Genomic DNA, 24960 nt, shown 5'->3' with positions numbered 1-24960 from the left:
ATAAATACTATTAAAGAAGTGAACAATCTGACCGCTTCTTCAACTTACAGTTTATCTAAGTAGTTCCCAAGAAAAAAAAAGAATGATAAGAAAAGTCAGAAAATGACAAATTATTTTCTGTTGAAGAAGTTTGTTTGGATTCTCTCCTTTTCCATCAATCATGTCCGACCCCTTTAGATTTAACTTGTGACCCCTTTTGGAGGCTCCTGATCCAGAGAGCTGGGAACCACTACTGTTCTGTTTCATGGTTCCTTCAATAACTGCAAAAAAATTAATGAATTAAATGTGCTTTCAACAAGTGTTCACTCATGAAAAGAAAGAGAATCTGTTTTTTTAAGCATCATTATTTAGCAGCATGATAAGAAGAGTGTGTGAAGCCATTTGACCTCTGTGAGGGAATGCTGAGTGTCATCGCGGTTGGTTTGAGGGGGTTGAGCATCTCTCCAGCATCAGGGAGACAGAGAAAAGACACGGGGTGTGATTTGTTAAATGCGGGACACCCCCATGTATTGTTCCGACAACATGGGGGGACATCTGGCGCTGGCAATACAGCCCAGTGTTGAGGTCTCCATCCTCTTTCTCGAGCAGTGAGCTGTGCAGCATTGAAGCACTGCCTGCACATTCTCATGCTAATACCCAAAAGGCAGGAGCAGATGTGAAACATTTGGTTCTGTTCCTGTTCACTTGTAAAGAAATAATGTGCCCTGTTATCATTATTTCACTTTTTTGTTCTTCTATGTGTCATAAAAAAAAAAAAAAAAAAAGAGTTCATGGCAGAGGCCATCTTCCTTGGTGGCCTGACTTGAGCTGCATGTGGCGGAGAAATGGTCCCTCGTGTGTTTTTGAAGATCCAAGAAATACTTTAGGAAACTCAAAACATGCTGGCACAGGAAAAAAAAATGGAGGTGATACACTTAACATACCTTGACAAACATTTATCTAAAATTACCCCTGCAGCATGTGCACAGAATTGCTGTGTGTGTGTGTGTGTGTGTTTTGTCTTAACATTAAGGAGTTTGTTTTTTATGTATTAAAATGTATAATTGTCTGTTTTTGCATGTTTGCAAAGGCGTTTGTGTCATATATCTTTGTACATTATTGTAGTTTGTATTGCTGTGTGTCTGTGCAGCATTTTTTTCCACTTCACAGATAATTATATTTTGCAGACTACATGAAAAATTCCTTCTAATTTGGCTGAGGTGGTTAATGCATGTGTCCCCACCCAGCTGGAATATCATTGGCTCCTGTCTGCTTCTACCTTCTCCTCATTGGCCAGGGATGTGCCTGTCAACCAACCTGACGTGCGAGACAAGTTTACAACTCTATACACGTGCTGCTGGTACATCAGGGCTCGTGGTGGCATCCTACACAGAGCAAGCGAAGAAGACACTTTATTACCTGAAGTCGTTGTACAGTATCTGGAAGCACCTGCTCTGGTTGTCTTCGCTCTGGCTGGGCTTTATCTTTCTCACCTGTGCGCATCAGGTATCATTTGGCTATTTTTTTTTTTTTTTTTTTTTTTTTTTTGGAGGAGACAGAGGTGTTATCCGCAGCACACTGTGGATGAAGACTCAGTCCTGGGTTTCTTCATGGCAAGAAGACTCAACAATGTGTGCCTAGCATGGCTGTGGCTCCTGCACCGACCACCCAGGGACCGGTATGGCTTTTAGCCGCATCAGTAAACTGGACCCCCCGTCCCGAGGCATCTTCAGGAAAGCGGCGGTCATGCTGGGCTCCCTCCTCACCTCTCTCTTCCTCCTGCACTGCCTCGCCGACCGCTACAGCACCACCTTGCCCTCACCGGTCAAAGCCTCTTCCAGCCGGGCTGCGGGGGTTTTCGAGGACTTGAGGTCGCTGAGGACTAAAAGGCTGGTGTACGAATGGACCGCCGGGTCGGAGCTGACGGGCTACGGGGCCACCAGGCGCTCCTCACGGGTCCTCGCGGATGATGAGCGCGCGGGGCAGGTTTTTGAGCTATCAGAGGAGTCTCTCATCTTGCCGCCGCCGGATTTAGTTGCCTCCAGGAAAGTGTCGCCGAGGTTTGCAGGTAAACTCAGTCCGCTCGGGGAGGGAAGCAAGAAGCTGCCACAGGCTCTCATCATCGGGGTGAAGAAAGGAGGGACCCGGGCTCTGCTGGAGTTTCTCCGGGTTCATCCGGACATCAGAGCCGTTGGAGCGGAGCCGCACTTCTTCGACCGCAACTATGAGAACGGGCTGGAGTGGTACAGGTGAATATTTAATACATTCATTATAAATTGAGGGGGGGAAACCAATTGAAAGTCAGAGTTTAAACACTTTTTCAGACCCGAGATAAATCTTTTACATTAATTTCTACCAACAAGGTAATAAGTTATTGCAGAGGGAGGATATTAAAAATACATTAATTAACGTCCCTCCTAAAATCTCGGCTCAACTTCTGTATATTGTTATTAGTCATTAAATTGCCATACTGATGGATTGTGTTTATCCAACTTTTTATTTTGCCAACTACTACATCACTGATAGAGATTAGTCTGCACAACCCAGAAATCTTTATTTAACATCTCAACTTTTATAGAAGTAGCCTAATTGCTGCTGGAAGGGTCACTGTGGACAGCCTGTTGATTTATTACGCTACATTAGGGCCTGCTTTTATTAGATGTTATCAGACTGCTCATTTTGTTGCAGATTTTAGGGTTAACTGCCTTTTAAGTTGCTTTGGTCAGGGCCATAGTGGAATCACGGTTTACAGCTTGATTAGGCTGGGAAATAAGACAAGGTTCAATCAAACTATTTAGAATTTCAACCAAGTGGCAGTTTTCTCTGTTGAATCATTGCTGCCTCAGCCTAGATGTCTACCCCTGCCTGTAAAACCACTTGTAAAACTAAAGGTTTCAGTGCAATTTCATCAGTTTCGTCATTCCTAAAATTAACATCGTTGATTTCATGTTTATGACATAGATGCACAATTCTGAAGGCTAATGAGAAGCACTTTTGCAGTAAACATGAGACTTGCTGACTTTTAATATAACTTATTCCCCAATTTTACTTTCTTTTTTTTATAAGATTCATTGCCTTTTATAAATCCTATAAACACACAGACCATAATCACACTTGCTGTTACAATTTAATGTAATTATTTATATAGTTTTTGTACATTTGTCCCACTGCAAATCTTTTTTTTTCTTCCAAGTTACAGAAATAAGTGTGAAGTCTAATAGAGCTTCTGATCTAAATAGTAAAACAGTGTTTGCTTCTCTAAAAAGTTAAACTGTGAAGAAAGTAAAAAACACTTAATGAAATTTGTATATTTTATTTCAATGCAGGCTTTAAGTTTTCAGCGTTTTATGATGTCTTGAATATTTACATGAATAAATTAAATTAGAATTAAGTACGTCAAAAATAGTGCCAGCATCCGTCCCTGCTTCTTTCTTACTGTTTCAAAAAGTTTTTTACAAACTCTTCAGCTAGAAAACACATGTTCAAAGCTTTGCAGACCTTTTTATTCCAAAAAAAAAGAGGCTTATTTCAGTCTAGATTTCACATATTCAGTTACAGTCCTGCCTAATAAAAGTGGAACTTTCGAGAAACTCCGGATCGCACATAAACACACATTTACTCTCCGTCAATGTCTCTCCGTCTCCTCGTGGAGGGGTCTGCTCGCTCAAGTCGAATTTGTGATTGATTTCATCTGTCACTGCGAGTGTGTGTGAGTGAGTGTTGTGTGTTCACATTTCCACAGGCCTGTGGGGAATAATGGCTCTGCCTCTCAGTGGTTCTCTGTCTAATGGGGCATTGCCGACATTGCGGCTCTGTTATTAAGAAGGATTAGGGCTATAATGAAAGGTTACCTGAGTGTCTCTGGAGGTATAATTCACCTTTTGATTGAGTTAACACTACACACAGCACCCTCTAAAAAGCCTGGAGACAAAACTTTTACTCTCGCTCACCGACAACTCCCTCCAGACCCTTCTCGCTCACCCCCCCCCACCCCCTTCCTCTCTCTCTCCTCTCCTCCCCCAAACATTCTGGCTCTCTCCCATCTCCCACTCACACACCTCCCTCTTTGTGCCTCTCTGAGAGTGAACATTCTCTTTTCGCCATCACTCTTTCACACCCTTCTGTTTACCTATTCATCCATTGTGGGGTTTTATATCCATGAGGGTCCCATCTATCCCAAGGAGTTGCCAAGATTCTCTGGAATTTGGACCGTGCCTCCAAGGATAGACCTTAGTGCCGGTTCCCCTTAATGCTGTCCATTTAAAACAGAAAAGACCCTTGAATTGAAAAGAGGAATAAATAACTGTTATAACAGCGTGGCCCGCTCTGCAGGAGTTCATCTGTTCTGCGGCGGAGCACTCTTGTGTCAGCTCTCTCTTCAGCGACGTCTGAGTCATCCCGTTGATGGCCTTTGTGTTTTGCGTGGAAGCTTTTGATTGAGTCCCATACAGTTGTCGGCTTGAGGTCACGTAGAGGTGTTTTTTGCTCACTTCAGAAGTGCTCGTCGGAAGCAGGAAATCAGTCTGATTGCAATCGCTAAACTTAAATTGGCCCCCTCGTCGAAAATCGTCACAATCAGGGTGACTCAGAGTCGGTTACCGTGCTGCCCGGTTTAAGATTTCAAGGCTGTAAGGGTTTTTAAAACTCGTCCGACACGTGACGGTTTGAAAGCTGACGCATCAAGATTTAGGAAGAAACTCCTAGGATGCAACTCCGCACTATCAGAATAATACTGTCCTGAAAACAAAAAAGAAATAAAGAAACAACTGTTCATGTTTGTAGAAAACAAGGCCAGATTTTCTGTGACTAATCACTGTATCCAATTTGCTCGAATTATGTGATTCCTTTCATTAGCGACACTGAATACTTAAAACGCGGAGGCTTCCGTCTCAGGAGCCTCTTTGTTTATTGTCGATATGTGTCCTCAGCATGAATCACCGGTCTCTGTCCCTATGGGAATGTGTGGAACATACTTTAACACCTCTAAGCTCTTAATGTGACGTGGCAACACCTCCAGCCTCCTTTTCCAGCTTTCCCAGAATTATACTTGTCTGGCTTGTTATGGGAATTTCCATCAACTGCCCTAAAAAGTCAGTCTCACACCCAAAGCTATGATGCAAAAAAAAAAAATCTGTAATTTATTGAGAAGGATAAAAGTTGCCGTTTTGACAGCACGGCTGTCAGGACATGAAACATTGGTAGCTTTAAACTTTTAACTTCACTTTTATGTGTCCAATGACTCCGTATAGTTGTGTAAAATTCCGTCTCACCATCTGTATTTCTTCAGATCTTGGTAACAACTTTATATATTTACTCTTCTACATTTCAATGAGTTTTTCTGGGTGTTCCCGAAGATCATATTCGGCATGTTGAACTCACTATGACCAAAAGAGGAGTGTAATCAGCTTTACTAATGTGTTTCAACCCAAAAATATGTCTTTGAATACAATCTTATTCTGGCTTTTCATGCACTTTCTGTCAGGAGGCATATTTCAGAAGTCCCTGTCATGTTCTCCTGATAAATTCAGGCCTTTTGTTAAACAGGAAACCAACACCCGGTCTACAGTAATTGCCCAGTCAGTCAGTGTTACATTTCACTACACATTTCTCAGCGGTGTATCCGTATAATCACACACAACCTGTTAGGCTTTTGTTGTGGAAATGGACACTCGGAGCGAACAAGGAGGTCAAACGCAAATACTGTGAAGTAAGGCAGAGGTCCATGCTACAGACTAGTCAGTATTATGTTTTTGGCCTACTTGGGTTACCGAACGCCCAGCTTTCACCTGTCTAGACCCTGCCGCAGTTCCTGTTTTGATGTCTGCTTCACCAGATCCCTTAATGGGTTAATTACCCTTCATAAAAACATGTGTGACCCGTTAAGCAACAAGGGCACTGTGCCGCCGGCTCCACCGCACACATATTAATGTGGATACACACAAGCAGGGATACGCACATATTTTTCTTCACACAACAAGGCGTTCTGTTTGCCCTCCAGCCCTCAGAGCTGAGACAGATTTTAAACAATCCAGAATTGAAATAAATATCTAGGAAATAAACAGGTGTATGCCAGCAGATCTTTTTTTTTGTAATGTTGTAGCCTGTGCTTATCTCGAAGTGTACCCACTCCAGCTTCTCCTCCTAATGTTTTCTTTATGTATGCATTACTGAGAGCCACGAGAGAGTAAATGAAAAGAGTGTGCTCTGCTAGAAAAGCTGAAAAATCCTATTAAATTAGGGGTTTCCCTGTTCATAAAACTGGCCGTATTTGAAAAGAAGTTCTGTAATGGTAATAAAAAAAGGGTCTTAATCATAAAAGCAGTGACCCAGTAGGGACTTGTGCTAGAAAGCGGTACGGTCGTGCGGCCTGATCCGTGTGTTTCTGTGCGGTAGTGGTCTGTGTGGCAAGACAAGCTTCAGATGTGGATATGCGTCTATTTTTTTTTTTTTTTCTTTTTCTTCCTCTCTTCAAATGCAATTCAAGATCCAGATGTAAATGTGTGGAATAATATTACGTGCTCGACTGTGTTTGAATTCCATGAATGCCGTTTTTTTTTTTCTTTTGTGATTAGCGTTTTTTTTTTCTTCTTATATTAGTCTAGCCCATTGGGTTTGTTGATACAACTCCATTAAAAAAGAAAAAAAAAAAGACTAAGAAAATAAAGTCACATTTGTCGAGTGCTGACGATGAAAAGCTGTTGAATTCTCGGTGTTTGAAATGAGGCCGACATCCAAGTTTCCCATATGTTGGCCGTGTTTACAGTGGGTGTCAATTCATTTGGTGGCAGGGTTTAAAAACTCTGTCCTTGTTTACTGCTGCCTGACGTTTTAACTTGTAATTTTGAGCATGGAGAGTAGCGCTGAGTGTCACCACTGATTTCACAAGTCGATTTGATTTCTGATTCTTATTCAATATTGATCGGGTTGTAGATATTTCATTTACAGTACCATTTTTTCTTGGATATGAAAGAGATATTCATAGAACTAATGCTGTAAATTGTAAAAGGAACCCTCTAACCTGGTGGATTATTAAAAATATTAATGTTTGCATGAAGAATGAACCTCAAAGCAGTTACATTAATTATCATTTTATTAAACATGACCATGTTACCACTACAACACAATATAGTGCAACTCTACAGACTCTACAGTCAGTGAGTATTAAGTGACCAGATAACAATGGTACTATCACTAGTACTAGCACTATTAGTAATATTTTACCTCCATTTTGCACGTTTTACATATGGCTTTGCTTTTGTCCAGCTCTTCTATGTCTTCATATTGTTTTTTAATCCGAAATGCAACCAGACATCTGCCTTTAGGCGTGGCGGTGGTGCCTTCAGTGGAGCAGCTCCTTCCATGTTTTTTGATTCAACTGAGGTTCACTAGTCTCTCACGTAGCCACATCCCGTCGTACGAAGAACCAAGGGCTGGCCATGCGAGACTAACGGGGTTAAAAAGCTTCACGCATCCACGGGAAAAGGAATATATTAAAAGATCAAACTTTAGATTTTATGAATCAATATCAGATCATTCAAATGAAGATCGATTTGAATTGGAAAATCGAATTTTTTAAACCCAGCCCTAGTGGAGAGGTCGGAGGACTAGTGGAAAGCATGACAACTCTAAATTGGAGAGGCTAGATGTTAATGTGAAGAAATTCCTGAGAGTTATGTGTCTTATAGGACGGTAAAGTTGTTGTATTAGTCACCCTAAAGCAGCTCCTATGATTTTATCAATTCACAGACATATACACAGTTGGTAAAAACATACAGAACGAGTTCCAACATGCGTGTGTATGTGTTTATTGTGTGCCTGCAGCAGGTTGTCATGACAAAACAACACACCAGCTGGAGCATGAGGCTATGTGTGTGTATACTATGTGTCCATATTTATATGAGCATGCAGACTGTAAGCACCTCCAGGGTACTTTTGGCGCTTGCTGCTGCCCTTGGATGTCACCCAGAAAGGAATACAGGAATGACATGTTACTCAGAGTTTTAAAATAGAGAGATTTAGTCGAAAATAGTTTGGTCTTCACTGCCCGGGCTCTTTGCACCACTCTAGAAACCAACATTCAAATACTTCACTTGCCTATCTGGATTTATATAACCATATCAGCCAAAACCATGTGGAACATCCTGGTGTTATGTGTCTGTGTGTGTAAACCCTTAAAAATGCTCCTCCATGGTCTCGTTATAGAGACTTTGAAAGGAGCCATTTGTTCAAGCAATTCTCAGTCGAGATTTTGAAAACAGATTTACCCATTTCCCCTAATTGTTCCCTTGTTTGATTTAGCCTGTTTTGACGCTGCAATAAAAAATACCAGGCAGTAATGAAATATTCTCAGAGGTCCTGTGAAATGCCTGTGGGTGGTAATTTTCTAATGTAGTTAGACATGTTTCGTCATGAAACAGGATGTTGGAATGGGACTTGTTTCGGAAGGGAAAGGTTTTAAATACTGAGAGGAGATTCCCAGTGTATGAAACCTGCAGGTCTACTTTCAAGTTTAGAATTAAATCCTTTCCAAAATAAACTATGTTTGGCTGGATTGTCAGAAAAGTTATGTGGTTATTGAATGTGCGCTTAAGTACAAGATGTATTTGCCAAAAATTCTCAATGTTCCACAAGATGGAATTTCAATGTAAGAGTTAACTAAAAATGGTTTTTTGAAATATATTTGGCATACAATGATAAAAAAAAGCAGGATGTTTACAAAATTAGATATTGAGTGAGGCAGTTTTTCTGGAGCAGAACTGCATCTGCTAACATAAGGGCAGGTTTGAGGAGGGCAGGTGGAGCAGAGAGCAGCAGAGGTGGAAGGGTCACGGTTGGGGTTGTAGAGGGCACACACACAGCGGACGTAACGTGATCACCAGAGACCTCCTGAGCATGAGCTCCGAGCTGCCTTTGGATTGTGAAAGTGATTATCGGGGGGTATAATTGTAAAACCGGGACACTCACCTCCTGCTGAAAGCATGTAACCCACCAGCGACTGCAGTCCCCCCCCCCCCCCCCCCCCCCCCCCCACCAACCACCACCACCACCACCAACTCCTTGACCTCCGCCACCCCCTCCGACAACTTTGCATGCCCTTAGCAGCTGAACCTAGGAGGCCCCATGCAGGGGAGGTAGATAGAAGCTAGGGGGCTATCCAAAGTAGTGCCTGTCAGCAGCTGCCCTCTGGCATCCTGGGAATCTGCCCCCCGATGGGTGGGTGAGGACAGGTAGCAGGTGCAGGGTGCTCTGCAGACACCACCTGGATCTCACACCTGATGTATTCACCTGATGCAGCTAAAGTAAGAGCTGTTTGTCGTGTTCTTGCAACCTAGCAAGTTGAAGGACGCTAGCCGGTTCCTTTAGTCCAAATATTTCAGGTCTCAGGGATCAGGAACTCTTGAAGCTTTGATGAACATGTGCAGAAAGGGAGTGTGATTGATCACGGTCAGGAGGGTCAAGGGGCCTGCCACAGAATGTGCCACCCTCAGAGTTCACAATGCCAACAGATGGTACTGTAACATTGGGATCGGGTTGCATTGTTTCTAGGATTCTGTTGTTTATTCACTTTTGGGTTTCTGTGTACTCTAGTCAGCAACCTGTTTTACCCCATCATATCTCTGGCCCATTCAGCTTAGCAGCTGTTGGTCTTTTTATGAGGTATTAGCCCATACATTATGAAACATTTATTCTGGATTCATATTTCAAAAGGGGCACTTGAGGTCACTTTTTTGATTGTGCTTGACTGTACAAAAATATATTGCACTGTAAAGCTACAATGTGCTGTCATCATTCCTATCGTCTTATTGTTTCTGATGGAGAAATGTGAGATGTTTGACCTTTTCGAGACATTACCTTCATGTCTGCAGCTTGGTGGTCTATTTTCAGGCGATATACCGTTACTGATTTAGTGGTTTTCGAGCAATGTCCATGAATGTAAGTGATGTTTATTGTCCTTGAACTCTATGGAAACCTGCCAGGTAATGTTTTCTAACATTGCAGCAGTCCTGCCTCTAGGCACTCCTCACAAGCAGTATGACTGAAGTGAAACAAGGTTAAAACCTAGTATATGGCTAGACTGTGTATGAAATGCTAGAGGGTACAGGAAGTGGCGACACTTGGCGACCAAGTCCCAAGGAAGTGCACCAGGCTTTGACTGAAGCCAATTCGACAAAGAGCCTTTCTCAATACCAAGTACACCAAGTTCGGACTTGCGTAGTTGCTACTTCAGACTTGGCAAGTTCAACTCAGGAGTACAAACTCTGAGGACTGGAGGACACAGTACCATCATTCTGCAGTTGGAACAGTAACGTACTTGCTGTCAGCAGCAGCTCAGCTTCAACACAACTTACCTGACTGTACTGTGACAAAATAATCTCCAGTCGAAGCTCCACTAACACTTTTTTCTCACAAAAAAATGACCTCATTGACAGAGAGACACAGTAATTTATGTCATTCAGTCTGTGACGCCGCTATAATAAAGTCCAAACTGTTATGTAGCTTAATAAAATAAAATGAAATTTAATATAGATTGAGCTGTTCATTTTAATACATTTATATTGAAATGTGGTGATATCTGTACATATTGAGCCCCAGAGGCTACGCTGTTGTTCTGTCCAGTAAAAACATGAAGCTTCACTTTACTTTCAGACAAACTAATGCGGCAGCTACAATTGTTAGGTTTCATCTGAGACCAACATTTATCTTCCAAAAGGAATTATATCATATATCAAAATGCTACGGAGACATTGGAGCCAAGGGTAAATCACCAAAGAGCACAGATCAGTTCATCGGATCATGTTCTCCGTGGGATGAGGAAGGATGTTGACCGGCCGATAATCTCGGTTGGGCTGAGTTGGGCCTCTAGAGGCTGAGATGACCAGCTGGTCTCACCCGCCCATCGGTCCCTCACATCTCCGTAAACGCCTGAGCAAATTCCCAAATAGACGTTATTTGGATACACTGACCACATGTTGGAAATCTAAATAGTTACTTTCTTACCTGAACAAAGTGACATATCAGTCCTACAGCGAATATTACAACAGCTTTTAGCCTGGCTCAAAAGCTCCGCCATTGTTGCCATTTGGTGGCGAAATGCATTCTGGGATCCCAAGCTTCAGCCACCTTCGGCTGACCAGTGATGTTACTTCATCAGTCAGTCACTCACTAAGTCAGTCAGTCAGTGACAGACATTTGCGTTTATATGGCTGGACCTGCTATTGTGGTCCAGCCAAAAGGAACAAATCATGTTGGCAATTTTCTTCCTGTACTATATTTCTGTTCCTCTACTGTATGTTTCAGTATTTTGTTCTTGGCAGTCCAAGATTGATGGAAGTTAAGTGTTATCCTTCTACAAACAAAGAGAGACTGTAACCCTATCATTTGGCACTGGAGAGTCAAGGGGCTTTAGACTAGACTGTTTCAGCTCTCTTCGTAGAAGTGAACTAAACAAACCGCAAAACAACCTCCAGAATTCATGCGTATCAAGATTTTCAGAGGATTTGCCAGTATGCTTTAGGATTTTAGAAACGTGCAGCCAAACCCACGTTATTTGGGCACAGAAGGGCTTGGTAAATGATGCATGTATGGAGCATGTACATGTTATAGCCCTCAGTGGTGCGGATTGGCAGGTAAACCAACGCCTCAGCGTGATGGATCTCTCTTTCCCATCTCACAGGCAACAGCTTTATCACAGGACGGGGAGTCCTACGTATTTTCCACCAGAGAGCAAAAGACAGAGACAGACAGAGAGAGAGGGGAGAACCAGAGCTATGGAAAGCATGGGAACCAATAAAAAGAAGGAAGCCCTCTCCTCTTGGGTCCTCCATTTTCCATTCCTATAGTGTTTTCTTTAAAATACTTTTGCCACAGATTCCTCATTTTTCTGGCACACATCTCCGTCCTGTATTTCAAGTCCCCGTAAAATTAAAAAACATTAAAGTGTTTACTACTCAAGGAAGTTGGAGGTTCATCTTTCCAGCCCTTTACTTCCGTTCACTCAATAGGAAAAGTCTTTCACTCTTTTCAAGGGTCTTTTTTTGGGCTTACTGGCCAAACATGGAATTGTTTCCTTTTCTCTCTCTGTGCTTAAAGGCATGGACTCTGACACACTTGCCATGTGTGCTATCTGCAGCTGCCTGTGTGGTGATAGGGTGGCACCAAACATCCTTTTTCTCTTGCTCCACTGGGACATGGCCAGTGCCAGTCGCCTTGGCAGAGTCCGCCCTGCAGACATGGGCCGAGGATATGCCAGACGGCACCTCAGGCACAACCTCTATTTGACTGCCCAACCTCTGTCTCCATGCAAAACAGAGAATTACACTGTAGCTAAGCTTGAGAGAGTGTGTGTGTGTGTGTGTGTGGCTCTTGGAGTCCATCTGAAATGTGGGATTGGCATTTTTTTGGCATGATCGACAAAGAGGCCAGCACATTATTTCCTTCAGATGTTATTTTGGAGCTTTCAGCACTTCTACATCCAGTGTATTCTGTATATTCCTGCTAGATGACGAACAAAGAGTTGTATAGTAGTGATGAGTGAAATAAAACTTGCTGAAGATTAGGGTTTGGCAGTACTATAGACCATGACCAGAAATCCTGCACAATTTTTAAAATAGCTAATAATGGAGGTGGTGAATGGAGAGAGAATGACAGAGTGGCATTTAATCTGCCTTGAGAGTGATTTTATTCAAACAGAAGCACTGCAGATCCATTGCATGTGCGGTTTTTGAAAAGCTACCTGGTTCCTCAAGTGCAAATCCAGCTGTTCAAACAAATGCTTTACATAGTCTTTTGTATTTCACGTTTGAAAGGTTGCATAGCACAAAACAGGCAATTCACTGTGCTCTATAGAGGGATTTATCTTTAAAAATGATCAATTAAAATGTATCACAAATATTCTATGACTTCATAGAGAGTAAAGATTTACCCTTTTCTTCAAATTCACAAAGTCAAACAAGAGTCTCTAGAATCCCAGCTGCTCTATTTTTAATTTTCTCAATCATTTTATTCATTTGGAGAAAAGATGGCAGACAGCTTTTACTAACTACCCCGAATGCCAGGCTGCTTGATTAAAGAGAGGAATGTGTTAGAAAATGAGTTTGCCACCCTAGACCCGTTTATTGATAGATGGAGTGCAACAGCATAGCCTGTGTCTTTTTACATAAAGATGGAAGAGGGTGATAAAGGTTCTGTGTAGCGCACAGGCCGTGATTGATATGCCCACAGAGGAGTGCAGGGAAGCCACCCAGTAATTCAATTAATCTTAACCTGAGCACTAGTAATTGCTACTGTAACTAGGTCTGACTGTACATTAGACAGGAGGGAGATCGCTGTCAGAGGAACATGTCCAGCTAATAGAAGTAGGAAGGAACATCCTCGGTGCTCTGGAGTTGCACAAAAGGGCTTCTTTTTCTCACTATTATCCTTTCTCCTTAGATGAGGATTTGCATGTTAATGAGAGGAGCAGGGAACAGATTTCCTCAGTTGCGGACCAGTATGAGAAAAGTGAGAGATGAACCATGGCAGGGAAATTATGGATGCAAAATCTAGGAGCAGCTTTTCACCACTGTTCAGAAGACACGTTCTCCCTTTAGAGAGTTATGTAATCATCTGTGGAAACAAAAATGTCAATTTAAAAGAAGAATCCGACACTTAGGGAAACACGCTTATTCGCTTTCTTGGCGAGGGTTAGATAAGAAGATTGATAGCACTCTTGTATCTGTCTGTTAAATATGAAGATACAGCCAGTAGACATTTAGCTTAGCTTAGCATAAAGACTGGAAACATGGGGAAACAGCTAGCATGGCTCTGTCAACAAAATCCACCTACCAGCACATCTAAAGCTAATTAATTAACATGTTATATATTGTTTGTTTAACAAAAACAACAGTGTAAAAACGACAGTGTGTTTGACCGTTTTTGGCCGCGTGCAGTGACTTCCTTGTTTGTTACCCTAAACCCCTGTAAAACCACGAATTGTCATTTTTTCTGCCGCTTTCCATGAAAGAAACACAGGTGTATCCTTTATTGACTTGAATGATCGGACCAGGTCATTGTTTTTTCTGTTCTTTTGTGTCTAGCCCCTATTGAACTCTATAATAAATGCTGTCGGATTGTCAGAAATCCTTTGAACACACCCTGAGATATTGATCTTATTGTGTCCTGTAAGAGCACAACAGTGGTTCGAAGGTGTTGACCCGAAGAGACAGGAAGACAAGACTTTTTATGGGCTGGTTTTATGCATCCTCTAGAAACTGGACACCTCAAGAACAGCGGATAAATCAAGTTTACAGTAAAATCTATTTTTCTTACCCCCCTATGTCTCATTTCTTTGCCACACCTATCTTTTCTCATCAGCTCGTGTCCTTTCCCCCCCCGTGAGCCACATTAGTTCCTGTCACTGAGTTCGAGCTGGATCACCAAGTTCCAGATCCAACGCCGAGCATTTTGTAAAAAAACGTTATATCAATACCTTATGTTTCATTTCTGCATTATTGCAGTCATTTTTATTTATGCAGCTGGCTAGTTCTGAGTCAGCCACGGTCAGTTTGGACTAAGGGTGTAACAACATTGTGGAGCCTGTGGGACTTGACATGAACCGAAGTCATTTAACCGTCAAACATGTGGTGGGGCCGGGGCTCATTATATCATTATGTTGTCAGGGTGATTGTTTATTCTGACATCCTCGTCTCACACGGACACATCCTCCCCTACAGTCATATCCATATCATCAATAAGAGGAGGAACCTGGTTATTTAAAACTAGCCACCAGCATAGACAGATGTCAGGAGATATAGGATTCAAAGTGTCCTCTAACAAGACGGTTGTGTGTGTTCCTCATCCGCTGTAGCTCTCGTCGAACACGCCCCCATCAATTATTAATCCAGCCAATTAGCAAGGCTGCATTATTCACCAGGAAGCTGTGATCACATCCATTAACGGCGCTGCCTGTTCTCATCGTGGCTCTCCCATGCTGCACTTGCACAGCGCACATATTTGACCACCAAATTGCGCTTTCAGCATATTTCGTAACAGGCAAATTCACCGATGTGGATATGCATGAACTAATAGTGACCTTTTTTATCTTTTTCTTTTATTTTTCCAGCACAAACCGAGTACTTTTATCATATTCAAAGGAAGATTGAGCGAAATATATTCAATTTTCCTTCGTTAAACCAGGGTTAAGGCTTTTACTTGTAGTAGCAGCACATCTAAAATTATCATGCCCACCCTATTTAGCTCTGTATCGAAAGTAATGTTTTCGCTGCCCTCCCACTGTTTCCCAGGCTCTACAAAGAGAGCAGTGATCCTGATTGCTTGTCACTTGGATTTATGGACCCTCAAATCGCTGAACAAAATCACTTCCTGTTTTTTCCCTGTGTTTACTGGACACACAGGCGGGCAGCCGCGCATTTGATAAAAAGTGATTTATTTTCATTTGCTTATCTGGTTAATTGATGTCCCCCAGGCCTCCCTGACAGCCATAATTTCATTATACAAACAATTTAGAGAAGTTTGATTAACACAAATGAGAGTTCAGGACCCCCACCGGTTTACATGTTGTCCCTACACATTTGGAGTCGTGCTTTTCTTCACATTGACTCTCTGTGTGACTAAGCCCTTTGTACCAGAGTCATCATTAACCACTCTCTATCACAATAGACAGTAGCCAAGAAATATTTTAACCATTACTCTATTAATCACAATGAAATGGTGTCACGCCATTTTATTTCGTCTACAAAACCGCCTCTCGTTAGAAGTGCACATTGAAAACGTCAGAATGTTTGGTTTTAATCATTATACTGTAATTTAACATGTGTTTGAGATTTAGGGAATGCGTTGGAATGACACAATATATGGCTGATTTAAAATTCTCCCCTTCAACTAGATTCTCATTATAGCCATTGAGACGCAACAGTATTGATTTTGTTGTTTAGGATTCACCAGCGGCATTGATTTATGGGTCTTCTGAGACAACTGTGTGTAATTAGGCTCATATTGTCAAGGGCTCACCCCACCATCGCCTCAGCTGTAGTGGTCCTCATTGATGATTCTGTGCTTTGTTTGCACCGCCAAATGTTATGTGAGCGGTAATGGAGAGGCCCTAAACACACACACACACACACACACACACATACATGCACACACACATGCACCGGAATGCACATGTGCACGCACAGGCGCACGCATGCATGCACAGACTCTGTGGCTGTCGTGGGCTGGTCTGTTTCTGACATACCATTTATTACATCATGTTATTTTCCACTCAGCCAAGCAGCAGCAGCAGCAGCAGCAGCAGTGAATATTCTTTTTCACTGCCCTGTTTTTGCTCTTATGTTTCTTTTCTCTTTCTTGTATCCAACTGGCTTTTAAACAGGGTCGGCTCTGGCAAGGTGTAAATCCAGCAGGAGGGATTTCCCCCTCACCCACAAAGCTCTTACTTCTGGCAATCGAGTGCCAGCGTGCGTTTCTAGCTCTCCCCGATGAACTCTTGGATGCACATTATAGCAAAATGGCTCCTTACAAAGCTCTTTTGAGTCTCTAGGTGAATGTACAAGCACGCACATGCAGACAGACTCAGTCAAGAAGAACTACATGCCCTCACAAACATATGTTTGTACTAGAGCCCGACCGATATATATCGGTCAGCCAATATTGGCCTATTGGTGTATATGTTGTCCAATATTTTTATTTTTATTTTTTAAAGTCATATAGGCTGCATTTTATGTATCTTTTTTCTTAATATTTCTTAATAAAGTTGAATGTATATGCACATGTTTTTTTGTTCTATGTGTTTTTTTATTTATAGTAATTTATAATTAATAAATTCCCAGTGAAGTTTACTGTTTCAGTGCACTGATGTCACTATAATAATAAAGTTTATTGTTAAACTGTAGAATATCATGCCACCATTACATATCTTTGTCACAAGTGTTTGATTTGAGCCACATTTGAGGGATCATTGCAAAAAATGTGTGTTTATGTCACATCAACAATGTCATATCAATATCAGAATTTTTGTACTCCCTAATATCAGTATCAGCAATGGCCCCAAATACCCAGTATCACTGTAAATGATACATTTTCACTCTCATACAGTCACCCATTTATTAAACCCATGCCAATTGTTTACAACTAATTATACATTTTCTTCACCACCATTTATTCTATAGGTTTACAAGTGCATTACAGGCCCCTAATGTAAATGCAAATGTGATTGAAAGTGGTTCATAATAGCCTCCATTCAACTGTCATGAATATGAATGGCATTAATATGCATTTCGTTTTGGTTTGCTTCTTTTCTCCGTAAATGTGTTCTCTTGAATGATCGTGCACACCCAGCCCCTCCTCATCATTGTCTTTACACTCTATTTATTTATTTTCTAATTGTGATTTGGACAGACCGTATTTATTCATCCCGCAGCCTCTCTCTGTATGTAAGGCACATCCGTCATTCAAGCCTGGCAGAGTTTGACTCAATAACAGCGCAAATATCCAGCCATTATCTCTCTGCGGAGTACTCCCTCAATGTTAATGTGTTTTTAGGACGATTACATCAATGTGAAATATTGAAAAATAACCCTCTGATTGATAACATGAATCATCAAGCCTGTGTCCCCTCCCTCTTGAACACCTCATTTACCATCTCCAAGGCAACGTGCAGGGGAACTGCCGACATGCAATCACCTGCTCACATTAGATCAGGTTATGGCACTGGCTTAGTAATCAGGCAGACCTGGGGAGAATTAGAACATTCGTTATTGGACTGATACGGGAAAACAGCTGCATGGACCATACCTCTGTAATGCTGTACATAAATACACCACAGACCTGCTCGTAAAAGAATGAAGCGCAACATCCCTCATGGAGATAGTGTTAATATATAGCTCTTTATGTATAGGAGCCTTTAAATCAATATTCTAGCTCAGCTGCAAGGTTGAAATAGTTTGAACGCAGGAGGTAAAGTATTAAAATGAGGCGTCGCTTCTTCAAAATTACAAATTTATCTGGATTTCATGACTGTCACTATGTTTCATGTTCTCCCTTTTCCCCTGTCATCGTAAAAATCATTACCATGACATTAATGAGGATAGTTTCTGATATCAGTATAGATCAATTCATGGCAAATGTGTGCAAAAATCACATATAACGTACTCATTCTCTGTTCTAACTGTATTCTGTTGTTGACATTAGACCGAACTCTTCACATTTCTAAAACAAGTAGCGATTGACTGGTTACAGCACCATGAAACCACAACATTGTGTCTGGGAAGCCTAGAAAGCCCTAGAAAATTGATGAACAATAATATTGACTCTTTTCACAGTTAAACTCAACATAATGATAAACATAATTAACATAATGATGTCAAAATAAAGGATAAAGAGTACATGGTGGGAAGCCAGTGAGGGATCAAAACCTTGTTGTTGGACCAGAAACCCTTATTTGTCGGTCTGGGTGCCTCCGCGGGCATGGGTCGGATGGGGGGGATAGCGTGAATCCAAAACTAGAATAAAAAAAATAAAAAGAGATCACTTTAATATAGTGAATGAAAGCTGATGTTTCAAATTATTTTAAAAAAGGCACATCATTTGCGTTTGTGGTTTGTGTCAGTCTCGTCTCTGTGCTCAAACTCACTTTCCTGCTTCAGCAGTTTGCCTTTTTTTAGCCGGGATGGGGGAGAAAAAAAAAAGACCTGCACACTACACTATACACATTGTCCTAACTCTGACAATGAGGTTCTGCCCTGTAATTACATTCTATTTCTAAAACCATCCATCTCTGCTCGCAGAGAGCTGACAGGCTAAAACATTAGCACGTTGTCAGCGGCTCCTCAAGACGCCGCAGCTCTCCGTTACACTTCATATTATCTTGCGCCCTCCGTCCAGCCTCCCAGATGGAGTTACCTCTCTGCAGTCTGCGGAGGAAGAGGAGGTGTTTTCCTGTTACGCGGCCAGTTTAGCTCAGCCGTGATGGGGCCTCCTGGTTTCTCACTGGGGGTCTGTTGAATTCTGGGTCACAGCCCAGCCCCAGGCAACCGCTGGCTCTGCTCTCGCCATTCTGTGTCGTTTTTAGCCCCCCGTAACATTCTACAGCGGGTAATTTTTCACCTTTTCTTTCAGCGACAACCTGTTCTCCATCTCGCCCCACCTCGCTGGCACTGTTTTACAATCGCTGTTAGCTGGTGCAACCGGTGCTGGATAGCACGGAGACCTCACACACCTCAACGTCACCTGTTCGTTATGTGCGGCGCTGTTTGCCTCAACAGAAACGAGCTGCGCCAAAAGTTCCATTTCCCCCCGGGCTATTTATTTAATGGATAATGCAAGGGATGCAAAATGGAAATCACGCATTCAACCATGTCTTAAACACCGACTCCTCCCTGCCTGCCTTCCTGAACTGCATTTACTCTCATCCCCCGGTGAGCATAAATCATTTTGGTAATTTGTTTTTACCAAGCTCATTATTTATTCTCACCGGTGTTTAAGGAGAAGAAGAAGAAAAAACTCCTATCAAATATTTAAAGCCGCTAGATGTGAGTAAAGGAACATAATCTTCATATGCCTCTGTCTGTTCCTCTCTGGCACTACAATCTAGGAAAAAAAAAAAAAACCCAGAGAGATTCCGCGAGCCCGTTTGTAATGAGTTTATGTCAAAAGAAGCGATAAGAGGGAGCATTCATACATGCTAATCTCTGCCCCTCTCTGCTTCTTCTGTGGTGGCAGGACGGCGCGGAGGGTGCGAGCTCGCTGGTGTGCTTTCGCTGTGGCTTGGCACAAAGATGAGGGAAGCGATGTGACGGTGCCAGGCGCTTTGTATTCTGAGCCTGGGAGTGAAGGGATAGAGGGAGGAAAGAGGAGGGAGGGGAAAAAAAAACGAAATAGGAAAAGGCAGTAGACAGAGAAGAAGAAAGCATGGAGACAGTGTAATCACTTTTACACTCCCCGATACCGCTGTCCACGTGACGCTTGACTCTTATCCCCCACTCCCCTCTCCCAATATCTCACACTGTCTATCTGCCTCTCCTTTTTTCAGTCTTCTTATTCAGTCTAAACAGAAACTTGAGCTCTTGGGGGGGTTTTGTATGTGTTGCATATGTGCAGTACTGTTTTGCTATCTTGTTAACTTTTTTTGTTCAGCTAGGTAAGCTTAGACTCCTGTTTAAAGTTAACTGTCAAATATTTGGCTTTCATTATGTTACAGCTATCGAATTTCATATGGAAATTATGTTTTACTGCCTCTTGCCCTCTGCTGACTATAGGTCCTGAGACAAAGTACTGTAACAGAGTAAAAAAAAACGTAATGCAATTCAGCATGATGGCAGCCGAAACCGACACCAGCAGCTCTCTGCTTGCGAGGTAGTCCACGACGTCTAGAGAGTAAAATGCAGTGATGTTCTGAATTCGCAGCGAGAAGATCTGCCAGCCTGTCTGCTCCAGCTCTGTTGGCTGAGATACTACCTGACTAATTTTGGCTTCTCTATATGCTTGTATTTGAACAGAACAATGACTCCTTTTCAGAAGTCGTTCTATTTTAGAAAATCCCAGGTGGTTTACAGTCAGAGCTCTCAGAAGTAAGCCAACAAGACTGAGACTCGGGCTTTCAACCTGTCAAGTTCTTACTTTTAATTGTATGTGTGTGTATATGTGTGTGTGTGTGTGTGTGTGTGTGTGGTACAGTATGCCTCTGTGTTATTATCAGTATGCTTACCTGTGCTGCCGGTATGAAATGGAAATGTCGTTGAAGATTAAAGCAGACATTCTGAATAAGATTTGGGTTTTTGAGGGTGCACATGACATCATCTCTGCAAGCTTTTCATCCTTGTGTGTGAGCGTGCATCGTGTGTGTGTAAAGTGATGCGACAAACACAGTCTGTTTTATGATGTAGCAACAACCACACACACACACACACACACACACACACACACACACACACACACAGTACAGTCACCACCACACCCAGCGCCTCCTCATCTCATTCCTCCCTTCCTTCAGCCTCGCCTTTCTCTCTCCCCAATATTGAATCACATCTCTTTTTTGTTTGTTTTATACAGATTAATATCCGTCCTCACCTCTTCTTAAAGGATAAAGAAGACTTTATTTTTCTTATTGTCAACAAATTCCATTAAAAGACCAAACCAACAATGAACTGATCCTACTAATAAGTTAGTAATCTGTAACAAAATCATGATGTACTGTAGGTTATCCCTCTTAGAGCTCCATTGTTGTCCAAAAACTATTAAAAACACATCACTGCACTGCACTGCACTGGGTGACAAGTTCATTTTGAGTTAACCCCACATACACCATCCTTTAGCCGTAGATACACACCAGAGCGCCAAATGTCTATTAATCATTGGCTGAAAATAGTCCCCAACAAATACACTATTTCCTCCAGTTTGAGTAACTTTTGCAAAAAAAACCTACAGTGCCTACAGTGAGAATTATTGAGCCCTTTAAAAAAATTAAACTACATATTTATGACATGTTTTATTTACATCTTCACAAGGAATGCATGGGCTTGGCACTAAGGTCCACAGACAGGATGTCAGCAAGTATCGAGAGATGAACGAACACATCGTTGCTTTAATTCTTTTCACGGCATTAGTAGTTAACAAAAAGAAAGACTACAGCATAACGCCCGCCTTACTGTACATGTTAATGTTACCTGTCAGTGAAACCATCATAAATGTTCCTCCCTATGTGTAACCGTGACAGTAATTCTCTCACTTTTACAGGAGCTCCCCGCTGGATGCTTGTCGACTTGTTCTGCTGTAACACAAACCGTGGCAAGTCCTACCGCTATGTGTGTTATAATAGAAAACAGATGCAGGCACAAAAAAAAAAAAAGTGAATCTAGTCGGGATTGAAAGCGGTGAAGGATTGTGGATTGTTCATTTGCCAGAGATTGAAATAAGCTGCAATTTATCATTCCCCCCCACTGTCGCAGTGCATTTTATAGCAGGACAGGTAATGGAGCAATGCTTGATAAGGATATATATTGCACTGACAAAAACAATGGTGCTTGTTTTGACTTAATATGATAAAAGACATGCATGTTTTTGCATGAATAATACTGTTTTCTTGTATCTGCAATAGATACATTTTTATAGCCGTTGCCATACTGAACATACTAACGCTCAGTGAGAAAACAGTGACATTTAAGCACATTCCCAGGAGTTAAATGACCAAACGTGTCTGTGTGTGTATAAAACGTTTTCTCGAGTCCACTCACGTTTTCCTTGCACTGATAACTGTAATGAAACCATCATCTCTGATCTTACAAGACTGTGTTTAATAAGTCGCCTTTTGGAATACTTATTAGATCATAGAGGAAGGGCTGGGGAACAGGGCAGAGCAGGAAAAAAATATTTCTTCCTCAGAACATCAGAGGGGAACAGAGGAGAACCTCTACAAAACACACCATCATATGCTCGTAGAGCTGTTTGATGATTGAAGATCCCCGAAAGTCTTTAAAAAAGGGAAAAATGAAAGTACAGCGCATCACCTTACACAAGAGGTTGCACATTTTTGGGGGGAGTTTTTCACCCCGATGAAAAAGAGAAAATGTCAGATGGGATAAGTGTTTGCTGGTGAAATAAATATCACCACTGTGCTTGAGAAATGTTTAGGAATGCTTGTGCCAGTATGTGTGTCTCAGTCTACAAAGTAGAGAAGGGGGATGGGGATTGTCTTTTTGCCAGCCCATCATTTTGCAGCTGTGTTCGTAGAAGGATCTGAAAACCGGGCTTTAGTTATCAGAGTTTAGCCTCTATATTTTTTTAAATCATAAGCTTTTATGTCTTTTTCTGAGCTCTAATATTTGAGTTTCTTCTTCTTCTTCTCGACACCGAGAGCAGCACAGGCTGGGATGTGCCAGCGGAACAAAAATGTGGCTCATAACGGCTATCTTTTTAGTGACAGTCTATGTGGCATATTCAGCAGACTGAAATGTTTATATTGAATGTTTCAGCAGCTTGAAAATCACCATGGTAATGGTCCCAAAGACAAAAGCCCTAGCCTTTTGTCATGGGTAATTATCGCAGAGCAGTCCCCTCAAAGCCTTCCATTTGGCTCTGAACAAATTCACATTTAATTTTGCTCTCATGCATTTGACACAGAGCTTTTTTATTTTTTTGTATCCAAATCAGGCTTAAATGTAGAATTTAAATACCCATTGAAATGGTTTCCGTTTGAGTCAAGTGGTTCTCTGTGATTTTTCTCCCTCAGATTATTTCAATACTAGAAACTATAGAGAAAGGATAAAGAGGGCTGTAGAAAGACCACTTGAATTTCCCCTAATGAAGCCACCTTCAGTATATAAGTGAACATTCAAGAAGCACAATACCTTGAAAATGAGCTCTGGTATTAAACCCAAGTTTTAGGTGTCTTATCTCCCACACGCTGTTGAGTCCCTAAAAACTGACTTGGCAGAAAGAAAAATAGCAGTGAGCTGTTGCCAAAGCCGATCCCACTGAAGTGTCATCTCCACATGCTCTGTCTCAAACTGCATGTAACTCCGAACAAGTGGGTCAGAGAAATATGAAAAAGTAATGTGAGCGCTGTGTCTGAGAATCTACTCAGAGTAGACACATACACTCCATGTGATGACATTAGATATACAGAACTCTTCTTCTTTGGGTCATATTTTGGTGGTTAGGTTGCCTCATAATTTGGTTTAATGGAGCATGAATCACAAAATGCAAAATATAGCCTTGTCTTTGTTGGCTGCTTTCAGTTTGTTTTGGTTTTTTTCAGACTCTCCAGGGAATAATCAGACTCAGTTCTGCATCTCAGCTAATTCAGACACAGGCTACCACATTTTACAACCAGCATTGAAATGCATCTCAAATTACATTGTAATCACACCTATCCACATGAAAACCCAGGTGTAAATGCACTAAAGGAGCATTATGGACAGATTGAAATTCACTTTCTCAAACCACCCAGGGAGCACTGTAAATAGAAATACACACATACGTGTTCTGGTACCACTTTCAAAATGACTGCATCTCCAACGATGTTAAAGGGGACATATCATGATTTTTGTCATTTTCTGTTGACAACGTTTTCTGTTATTTCTATACTCCTCGAGCTGACGACAGACTGTTCATGCATGTCCACAAACCGTTGTCAGTTTCCCGCAGGCTTTGTTGCTCAGTGTTGCTATGCGCTGTTTTCCACTCGCATATTTGGGATTGGATTCGTCTTCAAACATGTACACGTGTCTCCATTTTGAGTATAGAATGAAAAAAAAGGAGTGAAATCCTACTACTATTGTTTGTTTAGGTAACCTCTGCTGTGACCGAGGGGCAGCTTTCCTGAAGATGGCCAATCAGAACAGAGTGGGTTCACTGGGAGGCGGGGCCTTAAAGAGACAGGAGATAAAACATCCTGTTTCACACAGAAGCTGATCTGAAGGGCTGCATAAATGGCCAGTATATGATAAATAAGGATTTTTTTGAACTGTAAATCATGCAAAGATATTCCAGTAGAGCCCCCGAATATAAATATAAACCTAGAAATGTGCATAATATGTCCCCTTTAAAGAGCAGTTGTGCACAAGTTTGTCTTGATCTGCAGCAGAGCTGATAGAGAGTAAACCTCAGGCTATGGGAGAAAAAGAGAAAACCCTTTTAGATTCAGAACCAGAGAAAAAAAGAATCTGAATGAAGGGAATTAAATTGTTTGTATTGTTTGGCAAATAGACTTGGCATTTTTTTTTGTACATGGCACAACTTTTGTTTTTTAGCTCATATTGCTGTGGGGGTGGCAGTGTCAGCTGGTCAGTACATATCATATAAAATAGGAGTTGTATTTGAGATATTTATGTCCGTCTCTATTTCTTCTTTCTATTTTTGCTCTTTCACTTCCTCTCTTTCTCTCTCTCTTACTCTTTTTTCCATCCTTCCATCACTATCACCTATCTTCCTCACTCCAACACCTCACCCCTCTCTCCTCTCTGCTGATACGCAGTCCAGAGCCGC

The 24960-nt window shown here is 41.7% G+C and overlaps 1 protein-coding gene across 1 annotated transcript in view; it reads left to right on the top strand.

Moving 5' to 3' along the window:
* The first annotated feature begins 1046 nt into the window (after window positions 1–1046).
* LOC137172205 (heparan sulfate glucosamine 3-O-sulfotransferase 3A1-like) overlaps window positions 1047–24960 on the top strand; it is a 34854-nt gene continuing 10940 nt past the window's right edge. The window contains exon 1 of the mRNA XM_067576503.1: window positions 1047–2228. Coding sequence (XP_067432604.1) covers window positions 1660–2228 — 569 coding nt within the window. The 5' untranslated portion in view covers window positions 1047–1659. The remainder of the gene's footprint in view (window positions 2229–24960) is intronic.

This window comes from Thunnus thynnus, chromosome 20 (genome assembly GCF_963924715.1).
Source record: "Thunnus thynnus chromosome 20, fThuThy2.1, whole genome shotgun sequence".
Lineage (NCBI taxonomy): Eukaryota > Metazoa > Chordata > Actinopteri > Scombriformes > Scombridae > Thunnus > Thunnus thynnus.
The sequence above is the reverse complement of the archived record's forward strand: the minus strand, read 5'-3'. Positions and strand labels throughout refer to the sequence as shown.